At 33.9% G+C, this 12,731-nt stretch overlaps 1 protein-coding gene across 1 annotated transcript; it reads right to left on the bottom strand.

Annotated features, from left to right (window-relative positions):
• Positions 1 to 3,051: 3,051 nt before the first annotated feature.
• On the bottom strand, positions 3,052 to 6,571 carry LOC149385816 (IAA-amino acid hydrolase ILR1-like 5). Its single transcript, XM_089625479.1, has 5 exons — positions 6,077 to 6,571; positions 5,704 to 5,829; positions 4,766 to 5,080; positions 4,317 to 4,439; positions 3,052 to 3,614 (listed from the first exon to the last, which is right to left on the bottom strand). Exons 1-5 carry the CDS (start codon positions 6,416 to 6,418, stop codon positions 3,213 to 3,215), a joined length of 1,308 nt encoding a protein of 435 aa, XP_089481605.1. The 5' UTR covers positions 6,419 to 6,571; the 3' UTR covers positions 3,052 to 3,212.
• Positions 6,572 to 12,731: the final 6,160 nt, after the last annotated feature.

Consider the following 12,731-nt stretch of genomic DNA (forward strand, 5'->3'; position numbering starts at 1 on the left):
CTTTAGCACATATATATTAATCATTTGAACACATTTTTGTCAACTTTATTATAAATAATATTTAAAGCCTGGGAGTTAGTAAGAGCGGCCTGTATTAAAAAAAATGGTTTTCCATTTTGTTTTTCAAATGTATCAATTTGTGTTTGACCTTTTTCTCGGTGACCATGTCCCTTGTTTCTCAGTTATGCTGACCCTTGTTCCTTTCCCTGTAAGCGGGGCTTGATTTTGGCGCTATCTTGTTGCATTTTTGTATCATCACGGGCCTAACAACTTGGTCGGTGATGCTTGTTATTATGTTACAAACAAGTTGAACAACACCAGTTATTTTAATAGATTAATGAGTAAGGTAAAACTAGGAAATAAAGAGATATATACTTGGTAACCTAGTTTGGCCAGTCGTGCATAAGTCTGAAAGAATGATATTTCCGGTGGAAAGGAAATTCATTATCAATAGTAGAATAAGTACAAAGTGGAATTAGCTAAATGATCCACCCTTCAGAACCCTCTACTTCAAACTACCCGTTAATTTTGACTCATGCTCCCTCCTGAATCTGAGTCCCCTCGATTCTACTCAACTCACTCCTGAAGTGGTTGATCTACGCTTATAATGGTACGTGAACTTACAATACCATGAACACAAACCCAATTATGTCGCTCCCACGAAACAATGACGGAGAGAATAAGACATAATAAAAACAACACTAAAGAGGAAACATGTTTTTATCTCAATAATCTCACAAAAGCATAAAGTGGATAATCATAATCCTTAGGGTAGAGTATCTGTTTTATAGGAGTCAAACCCTAGCCTTCGATGCCTTACTAGATTTTTCAAATTTATCATCTTATTCTGATTCGATGGAGAAAAATCTAGAAGCGTATCAATTATCAAATCAGACTTACGCAATATATAAACATAATCGAATATGTTGCGATATGTCAAACAATACATGTCTTTCCGAGATGTTAAGAGCATGATTTAGAATATCTCTGAAGCAGTTCTGCCAAACTACAAAAACAGTCAATCAACGTAACGACAACTTATTTATGATTATTAGGTGGTTGATTGGATGGTTGATATCAGAGGTGTAGAGTGCCAACGTTGTCGAAAATTTAAGTGGAACTGACGTGCGTGCATTTGGCAATTTTGATGGTTAAATTTTGTCACCTTGAGAGATTTTGTGTAGAGAGGGAGATAACTGGACTGCAGAAAACAAATTGCATCCATTGATAATTTTATTTCATTGAGTTTAATGTGTTGGTTTTAATCTAGACTTGGTCAAGAAAAAATTATTGTTTTATGTTGTGGAAATTAGTGTACGTGTGTAGTGGATCATGGGTAAAGGTGTGTGTTAGTAGTCCTGTTTAGGGAGGACAATGGGTAGAGCCTGGGTAGGATCGTACAAAACTAGATTCTACCCACAAAAAAAAAAAAAAAATTAAAATCATACCCTACTCATACCAATTTATTTTTAAAGTATCTGGGTCTGGATAAACCCTGAAGGGTATAGGGTAAACCTATGAGTAATTTTTTACCTATTAAATATTAAACTTTTTGAGAAACAAATAATTGATACACCAAAATTTTCTTAAAATTTAAAAATAAATAAAGATACACGAAGATATTATTTTTCGTTTTGTATAAAGTCGTTTATTATAGGGGCAATGTATAAGAAATTTTGATGATTTATATACACAATTATAAATATACTAATAATTTTAATTTGGTTGGTTACGAGTAAACTATACTTTACCTATACCCATCATAACAAGTAGAGTCTTGCAGGTACATGAGTACGTAGGTAAAAACTAACGTTCCTAGTCCTGTTAGCCTCCTAGATTAGTGGATCATGGACTTAGTGGTTAGTGATCCTCATTTCTCTCCTAAATTAGTGGTTAGTTATTTTTTGAAAGTATATTAGTGGTTAGTTATTAGTTGTTATTGGTTAACATACTAATTATCTTGCTATATAAATTAGGCCGTACATCGGGTTTGGGTTATTCGGGTTTGTACATTTCATGAACCCGACCCGAAATCTTCGGTTTGTCATTTTTATAACCCAACCCAAACCGTTTATGGTATTGAAACCAAACCAATCCGAACCGATATTAATCGGGTTGGTTTGGTTTGATTTATTTGGGGTGGTTTAAGTCGGGTTGTTCGGGTTAATTTGTCACAACAAAGGTACAAAATAGAATCGTTGAATCAATTCATAAAAAAAACCATGCAAATACTAAGAATAAATAAATTATGTCTTATTTCAAATTTCACACTCCATAAAAATCTAGACCTCGTGAAAAATTTGTAAAATAAAAAAAAAGAGTTGTTGAAACTAATATAAGTAAGTCTTTATGATCATATTGAGTCTACTTATATTATCTATTCGTCAACTGTCGTGAGCATAAAGATACACCTACAAAATAATTAATTAATTTAAAAATGCATTTATATTTTTATTTTAAAACCATAAAGCATATGGTGTATTTTTTATTTTACCTTGATAACATTTTATATTTTTTTAGAAATTTTTATTTTATTTTAACGGGATCGGGTTGGTTTGGTTCAACCTAATCTCACGACGATCAAAAACCAAACCAACCCGAAACACTTGCGGGTTGAGTTGGTTTCAACTCAAAATTTTTCGGGTTGTAATGGGGCGGGTTAGAAAAGAGTAGTGCGGTTTGGTTTGAGTGATCGGGTTGTTTGGTTTGTTGGTTCTCATGAACAGCCCTAATATAAATGTATTCCAACGCCGTCTTTCAAAAAAGCATCCGAATGAATTGATCAATTAAACATTCGTCCATAATTGTTTTTCATTTTTTTTCCAAATATTTTTCTTCTTTCTATCTTTGTTGTAATGTTTTGATATAGGGACCATATCCAACATCATGTAGATTCCCGGGGAATGTGATGAAGAAGGTCATTGGATATGTCAATTGGGATCTTCATCACTGAATGGTGGTTTTTGTGGTCTAGGCAAGGTTTCGGCCGTGGTCTGGATGGCCGAGGACGCCGCGTTGTTCCACATTCCGGTTTTTAATAAAAACAAAAAATATAGAAAGACCAAGTAAGATATAGAATCTGGGTTCATCAGACACGACAGCAAAAGAAAAAAAAAAAGCTCTATAACATAATAACGAAAGCTCCTAGTTATAATATGGCGTCTTTCGGTCTAATGTTTCGAGCCAAAGCAAATTAGCCGAATATAATAATACTACAGTTCGTCGCGAAGATGGTTGTTGGCACCGAAAGCGAGGACGTCGGTGAGATAGGTGGCGGCGAGGGACGCGTGTAGAGCCGCGCCATAAGGGAATGAATCCTCGGCTATGTCGAAGAAAGAGGAGTGGACCGGGACTTGTCCCGCTGTGCCGTTCATGACTCCGAGGAAGAAGAAGTAACCGTTCAGCTCGGCTTCCTGGTAGAACGCAAAATCCTCCGAAACCGTGACCGGCGTAACTTCCACCACGAAATCCGACCCCAACATCTCCTTAGCCACTCGATTGAAGTGCACGTGGAGATCTGCGCTGTTGATCACCGCAGGGTACAACGGCCTCTCGTCCTCGAAGAACGTCACTGTCGCGTTGCACCGCGACACCGCTGCTTGAGATACTATAACCTGTGTGTCCCCAGAATAAAATGATAATCATTTGTCGAATCTGGTTAGTACCAAGGTGTTCGTATAAAATTCAGCTGGCAATGAAATAATAAGCAACTCGTTACGTTATAAGCTCTGTCTTTATCATTTATGTTCTCATGCTAAAGATTGTGGACACTTGGACTCACTTATCAAATAGTTCGCTGGACAATGCTACATACGTTAAATATCATAAGATTATATCTAATACACTATTTAAGAGAAGTACCACATGATCATATATTATTCAATCTAATTTATTAAGTGCGACTTTTAACAATACATAACGAAGAATCTGAAGTATTAGGTCACTTTGAAACGTTGGATTTATAATTTAATTAATGTTTTTAAATATATTTAAAATTTTATCATATATAATGATGTTGTTTCATTAATCAGATAACATTTATAAATTCAGTTCATCTGTCATTTTTTTGTGTCCTTGTTATTTTCATATGTTAATTTTGATAAATATACGTTAATTAATAAATACGACGCCCATGTATTAGCCCTAATTAATAACGATTTAAAATAATTTTATCCCTTATAGATGTAAATAAAATAAAAAAGAATTCAAGAGAGTATGTGCATCTCGTATCTTTATTATTTTGTTCAAGAAAAAAAAAAGGAGAAAAAAAATGAACACGGAGACGAGAATATAATAGAGTTATAATTCGATATAACCTCTCTGATACGTTGTTGGAGAGTCCTGATAGACTCAAAAGCACGAAAACTGCCACCGATTGTGACAACATCAGGGATTATATTGAACGCCTCACTCCCTTCAAGCTTAGCCACCGTAACCACCTGCGGACAACACAAATACCTTTTATTTTTATCAAATATTAAGTAATTAACCTACTAAAATTTAGAGATTTACTAAATAATCTTTTTTTATTATAAATCTTAAGTAAATAATCAATAATATGACATTGGGCATTTTAACATTTCATTTATACCTTTGAAATCTAATGGCTTATTTTCAATTAATAACGACTATTTACAATTATTAATGTTTTTTTTTCTTTGTTAATAAAATTTTGTGATTATTTACTTAAAATTTACCAAAAATTACTTATATGTCAAAATTTAAGTTTTTATATGACTATAGAAAAGAAAAGAAAAAAAAGGACCTGAGAGTCGGCAGGGTTAGCTTCACGAGAGATAAGGTGCTGCAAGCTGAGGATGACATTGGCAGCGGCGACGACAGGATCGAAGGACTCGTGAGGTTGCGCCGCGTGGCCGCCTTTTCCGGTGATTCGGGCCTCGAAAGTTCCGCTTCCGGCCATGATGTTTCCGGCCCGTCCTCCCACTAAACCCTTACGGCTCCCGGGCGCCACGTGGAGCCCAAATACGGCCTCCACGTCTTTTAGAACCCCACTTTCCAACACATCCTTCGCACCCGCTCCTCCTTCCTCCGCCGGTTGAAAAACCAAAATTATTGTTCCCTAATTAATTTTTACACATCCAACACATGCTAATCAGTTATTGTTCCCTAAAGTGCTATTCTCCAATTAATTAATTTATCGTTCCCTAATAAATTTCTTCAATCTAATAGACTTGGATTATACCATACCAAAGTGCTTCTCCAGTATGAGATAAAAGATATTCCTGTACAATTTTTTCATGCTCTTATTCAATATTATATATAATTTTATAAAAAAATAATAATAAAATAGTGTGAATATATCCATTTTTATGAAATATATCTATTAAGTTATTTTTCAATTAATTAATAGATATTCCTGCACAAAATAATTTTTAATGCTCTGATGTACTATATTCTAAAAAAAAAAAAACTAATATAATAGTCTGAATATATGCATTGGGGATTAACAATAGCTCAGTGCCATTATTTTTTATCATTATTAATATGTTAAATCACATTTGAGATATGGATTTTTGGACCCCACACCTAGCAGGCTATCAGAGTACGTATTTAAATGTCGTTGACCCCACACCCAGCAGGCTATCAGAGTACATAAATAATATTAGAACTTCAAATACGCTCTTATCATTATGATGTAAGCATAATTGAGGATGAGATTGTTAGTCCGTAATTAGTACGTACTGGCAAATCTTTCTCATGTCGTTTCAGGATCTTTGCAGCTCCGAGAAGCATGGCAACATGCGCGTCGTGTCCGCAAGCGTGCATTTGCCCCGGAATCTGGCTTTTGTGCTCCCACTCTACTTCTTCCTGTTTAATTTAATTATAACAAAAAAAATCCAGTCACTAATTCATGTTTCAAATCATTACATTTTAACTATGTAAATGAAGATGGATTTTCTATACAGTGATTTTGAAAAATCCGGTTAACAAACGGTTAACCGGTTATGCTTAATTACCTTTAGGACAGAGTGGTTGATCTCTATAAAACTTTAAAAAAACAGTGCCGATTAATTATAAATAATAAGGGAAATCGATTACGTTCTTTGATCTCTACCTGAATTGGAAGACCGTCCATGTCAGCTCTGAGAGCAACGAAGGGCTTTTGGCGCGTGCCGATATAGCCCACAACGCCGGTTCGGGCCACTTCGGTGATGAAGGGAATGTCGAGTTCGCGTAAAGCGTTTTGAATGGCCTCGCTGGTTCTCGGCAAATCGTAAAGCAGCTCTGGGTGTTCGTGAAGCTTCCTTCTGAGACTCACCATCCAATCAAACACTTCACTCTCCTTGGCTTCACTCAGCAATTTCTTGGCCGTCAGAGATGTGGACTCTGACCTAATTAACATAAAGATTAGGGTTGCGAATATCATAGAGACGTAGTAGTGTTTGGGAAATGCCATACTGATAGTTGTTGCTTACTGAGATGCAACTCAGAAAGGACTCTTTTTTTTGTTAGTTAGACAGTGGACTTGATTGTATTTATACAGCTATGGTGTAGTATTTTTACTATCAAAGATATGTATGTGCTGCAATCGTGATTCCGTGACAGCAAAGACGACAATAGATGTGTTTTGGCCTATATACTTGTTTGCAAGATCTTTTCACTCTTTTATCTTTCCTTCTATTATTATTATTAATAATAATTAATAATATTTTTTTATTATTATTGCTTTTGTGTGAGTAATAAGATGCATTAAAGTTTGTGGACCCGAATGAGTTTGGTCATACTCGGAGAGACGACAGTACTACGACACTGATATTTGTGGGATTATTTAATTTATTTTTTCGGGTCTTTTAGTTATATAGTCATTTGACACATAGCGTTTTGTATAATAGCCATTTTTTTTGTAATTTTATGTAAATAGTCACCTCAACTTATTTACGGCACTGAAAAAGACAAAAAAACCCAAAATAAGCGAGAATGTTTTTAGGTGTTTTTTGTCTTTTTTAGTGCCGTGAATAAGTTGAGGTGGTTATTTACAAAACGTTGGCTATCTAGCAATTCTTAAACTTTCAGTGGCTTATTTAGCTAATTTTTTGTTTTTTCTTTTATCTAGAGCGTTTTTTTTTTCACTTTTTCTTCCAATGTTTAACGTAATAACTTTTTTTTATTTATGAAATTTCATTTGAGAAATTTTATAATGTAGATTTCTTAAGTTAGGAAAAACACTACAAGAAAAAGGCTTCTGGCGATGGCATAATAGTCTAAAATATTAGCAGTGCCGAATTTTGGGGTCGCAGAATAATGGACCTCCTACTTGCAAAATATCCAAAAATGAACTTTTGATTCAAAACGGAAAAAATGTCGTCATACCATTCAAATTTTAATTATTACTTATTTTTTTTTTCTAATTTTCAGTCTCTCTGTCTCTCTCTCAATCACTCGACATTGACAGGCATTCACAGATTCGGAAGAACTATGAGAAATTCCAACGAACACGATCTCCAATGATCTTTGACAAACACGTGATAATTTTTTTTTTTTTTTTTATAATATTTCTCATTTTAAACTGTATCATCGAAGAAAAGAAAATATTGAATGTCATCGGAATTTTTTTTAAAATTAACATTATTTATCGGAATTAATCGTAATAAAGAAAAAAAATAAGGAAACATCGACTTTTATTTGCAACATCGACTACAAAAAGAGTCATTGTTGCTCTTATCAAATTAATTTTGATTAATGACGATGGCTTACAAAAATTTTGGATTACCTTTGAATATCATCAGTGTCATCGTACTTAATTGGATCTAATCAAAATTAATTTGAATTAAGAGCAACAACGACTTTTTTGGTAGCGTAGTTGTAAAAAAGAGTTGTTGTTTCTATAAATTTTTCTTAATCTCGGTAATTCCAATAAATTATTATTATTTCCAATAAATTCCAATGGAATTCAATATATATATTTTTTCAATAATAGAGTTTAAAATGAAAAAAAAATTAATTTTTTTTAAATTAATCTCACATGTGTTTGTCGGAGATCGTTGTTGTTCATTTTAATTCGTCGTAGTTCTTCTGAATCCGTCAATACCCAGAGAGAGAGAGAGAGAGAGAGAGAGAGAGAGAGAGAGAGAGAGAGAGAGAGAGAGAAAATTAGAAATGAAAACAACTAATAATTTAAAAATACCCGGACTAACCCATATAAAACGTTGAAATTACAAAATAGCCAACGTTTTAAGATTTTTGTTTAAATAGCCAATTTTGATGACGTGAAAATTAAATCACTCTTTTCCTTCCAATTTTACCCTTTTTATTTAAATATTAATTTAAATAAAAAATAATTAATGATAATATTTGGTTCTTCTCCATCTGTCTCCAATCAGATTTATTTTGTACATTAAAAACCCATAACACATAAACTACTACAAATGTACTATTCTTTTCCTTCAATATTTATCATATATCAATATAATTGATTCGTTGACTTTTTTTAATTCACTAACCCAATTAAATAGATTTTTATTCTGCAACTAGTCTTGGTAGTTGCATACGATTTCATGTATCCTTCATGTGATAAAGACTTTCCAAATGAATATGAAAGAACAAGAGCTTCCACACACACACACACACACACACACACACACACACACACATATATATATATATATATATATATATATATATATATATATCTTTTAAAAAATCAATGTCGTGGTCGAATATCTTGCGACGGTAGAATCGGATCTGCATCGTTCAGTCGACGAGATTGGAGTGCGAGCGGGCCATGTCGACTCTCCGGCCTCAACCTCATTTTCCGTTGCCGATGCCCTATTCGCCAGAAAACTCACGCGTTGTCGCGCGATGACAAAAAGATTCGCTCAATCTCTCCATCTCTCTCTCTCTCTCAACCTCCATTGATTCTGGCGCATCCTTCCTCTGTTTTCGAGTGTGACGATGGCTTGCTTGCCTCGGATTCATCAACGCATTTCCTTCCTGATGCTGCTCAAGGTAATGGCTCGTGCTTCCTGGAGCCGCCCGACGGACGAGGGTCCGATGTTTTTGGGAGACTAAATCGGTATGTTTTTGTTTATTTAGGTGAAGTAGGCTCCGTTTCCGGTTGGTAAATCGGTGGCTCAAGTTCGAATCGGCATCTCGAGACGGATAGCAAGTTGACTCGGCGTTGAAGATCGACGGTGAAGGTCGATGGTGAAGATCTCGTAATTTTTTAGGGGGTTTTTAATCTAGTAGTGGAAGAGTTATTTATTGTAATATTTTCTATTTATTTAATTTATTTTTGTTAATTAATTTATTTTTGGTAACTCTTCATTTTAATGAAGGGTATTTTTGTCTGATCAAATCGGTTAATGTAGTTTATTGGCTATTTCGCAAAATAAACCAAACATAGGCTATTTTGACAATTTTATATTTCTGATTAGCTAGTCTACTCAAACTCCCAAATTTAAATGGTATAAGTGATATTTTTCAATTTTTTAGTCGAAAGTCAATTCCTAGATATTTTGCACGCACGCTCTTTGTTCTTGATATTTCCTTACTTAGGAGGTCTACACACTATCATATTTCTCTTTCATTTTGTAGCCATAATAACAACAATTAGAATTAGTGAATGGACTTTCTATTAACACACTTTCAAAAATAACTTTTTATTCTTATTTTATTTTTACCAAAATAGCCTTTTAAATTAATATATCTCGTTTCAAATTATTTTTCTCATCTCTCTCGCTTTCCCTTTTATCCATCTCTGTAACTCTCTCGATTCTAAGTTCTCACTCTTTCTTCCGACGACTGCAGGCGAAGACGCGCAAAATAATTTTTTATTTAATTTCTAGCATTGAAGAACATATCATATTTTAATCAGAGTTTATCATAATTAATTGAATTTAAGGTCAATATCAACTCCATTTGGAGTAGTTGTTGTCCCAAAAGGAGTTAGTATTGCCCTTAAGTTCAATAATTTTGATTAATTTCAATGAATTCAATAAACTCCAATTAAATCCGATGAAATTCAATATATTCTTTAATAAACTTTGTGATATAATTGGGCGACATATATTCTGGATTCTAAATTTTAGGGTGAGAAGTAATTACAAATTGAAACTACAAACTAACAAATATATACTTGTGCACCACTTCTTATGTTCTACCATCGACAAAAAAATTGCTGATAAGTTTTCCTGCTGAGTATCATTGGTTTATTCAAAAACAAAATGGACCAACTTTTGGGACGGTCCAAAATTTACCGGATACAGAAAAGATTTCTAAACACCTTGCACTAAAAAAAATTAAAGGCTTTCTATTCTTATCTGTTCGAAAAAAACAGTCCCAATCGCTCGAATTATATTATTTAAAATTGAAAATGTAACGTTTAAATTTTGAAAGATTGGTGTGGTCTCTTTCAAAAAAAAAAAAAAAAAAATGGGGCGGCCAGGTCTAGATGATAAAGTGGTCCTCCTACAATGTATGTGGTCATTTATATTCCACAGCAATTTTTTTTTTCTACCCAAAGGTGTGATACCAATCATTCAACTCATTAATAAACGACATATATATATATAGAAAAACGACAAAGGCCTGTACTTCAATGGGTCGCTCGGTCCACCAGACTCATGGTTGTCATGGGATCGATTGAATTTGGGAAATAGACGCTGGTAGGAGTAAAAAAGAAAAATAGGAAATAGACATTTTTAGGTCTTTTTCTTAAAAAGTTAGCAATAGAATTAAGGTAGGGAAGAATATATATATATATATATATATATATATATATATATATGTATATATATATATATATCATATATCCTATAATTTTTCTCATTTATGAATTTTTTTTGCCCAAACAAAATCATTTTTTTCATTTCTTTATTTATTACATTTAATATTACCTAACCAAATTTATTTTACCTTAATGTTTTTTTTCCGTAATTTTTTTTTTCCTACTCTTATCTCATTTATTACCTTTTTGTTTTTTTCTTACACATCTAAATCCATTTTTAGGCCAACAACAATCCTTCTTTTCTTTACCTCATTTATTACATTTAATATGTTTTTGCCTAACTCATTTTTCTTTTTACTTTATATTAGTTTGGAATTGTCTCTCAATGTAAGTATTGGAAAGCAACAACCTCAGAGTTAACTTGTAAAATCATCAACAAAGTTACTATAATATCTATAACCATCAACATAATCACAATGAATAAAGTAAAACACTGCATTTAAATATGTTTGAACATGACTAAAATTGAATTGATGGCTCTTGGCAATTTTATAGTCATTAAAAAAAATGTAACTTTATTACAGACATTTGACTATTAATTGACGTTAAAACATGACTCATGACATCTTTAGAAGAGTGACCAAAACGTTTATGCCATACATTCACATCAGAAGCGTGAGAACTGTTGGACTCTTTAATACAAACAAAAGTTTTACAACCAGACTGAGAACTACACTCAGTAAATATATGAACGTGGCTTGACGTTAGTGAGTCCCACATTAATTCCTTTCTTCGTTGTTTTATATAAAGGCAAGTGTGTTGTTGTTGTTAGCCTTACGGTGAGAAAACAAACAGGTGGTGAGAGAAAAAAATGGGGGAAAAACAACTAAGAACAACTTAGATAGAAAATCATTGAGAGAAAAGAGAAAGTGTTGAGTGCTCGTAATCTCGGATTATTATTTGTTAGTGGAATTACTCTCCAAGCACGAAGTAGGACATCTTTGATCCAAACTTGAGTAAAACTCATCGTCTCATCTTTTTCATTTATTGTCGATTAAATTATCTGCATTGGAGCCACGGAGATATATATATATATATATATATATATATATATATATATATATATATATATATATATTGTTGCGCTAGTCTGTATTCCGTAGGCATCCGACCCCATATCGTTCACCCAAATTTGTATCAGAGCAAGGTTGAACTAAAATTTTGCGGTTTTGTGTTGTGGTTTCGTGTGCACACCAAGTGTTCATGAAATTGTTTCTTTGAAGCTTTGGGTTGTTCTGTAATGGCGTTGACCTCGAAAGTGGATATTGAGAAGTTTGATGGCTCAAATGACTTCGGGTTGTGGAAAGTGAAGATGTTGGCTCACCTCGGTAACATGAACATGGGTGTTGGGAAGGCTCATGATGGGTCCGATAAGCTTCCGGCAATGTGGGACGCGACAAAGAAAGATGATGTGTTAGAAAGGGTTTTCAACACTTTGATTCTTAGTCTTGGTGATAAGGTCTTGCAGGAGGTGATACGATGTACGTCGGCGGCTGAGATTTGATTGAAGCTAGAGTCACTTTACAAGAAAACGTTGTCGAGCCGGTTGTTTCTCAAGGCACGATTTTTGACATTCAAGATGGCGGAAGGAAAGGATATGATGGAACATCTCAACGAGTTTAACAAGTTGATTTTTGATTTGGAGAACATTGTTGTGAAGTATGACGATGATGATCAAGTATTAGTTTTGCTTTATATTTTGCCAAGGTCGTACGAGCACATGGTTGACATTCTTCAACACGGTAGAGAGGAGATTACTCTCGACGAGGTTGTTGGAGCTTTGAAGTCAAAAGAACACAAACGACGGATAAAGATGGAAGGTACTAGCGGAGATGGATTGTTCATGGCTCGAGGTAGATTCGACAAGAGAGACACTAAGGGAAGGAAAAGTCACCGTCGAAGTCTCGAAACTCGAAGAAGTTTGTCATCAAATGTTACAAGTGCCATGAAGAAGGGCATGTGATGAATAATTGTCCGAATTGGG

Source organism: Urtica dioica, chromosome 9 (genome assembly GCF_054948205.1).
Source record: "Urtica dioica subsp. dioica isolate 48M chromosome 9, U.dioica_male_clone48M_v1_H2, whole genome shotgun sequence".
Lineage (NCBI taxonomy): Eukaryota > Viridiplantae > Streptophyta > Magnoliopsida > Rosales > Urticaceae > Urtica > Urtica dioica.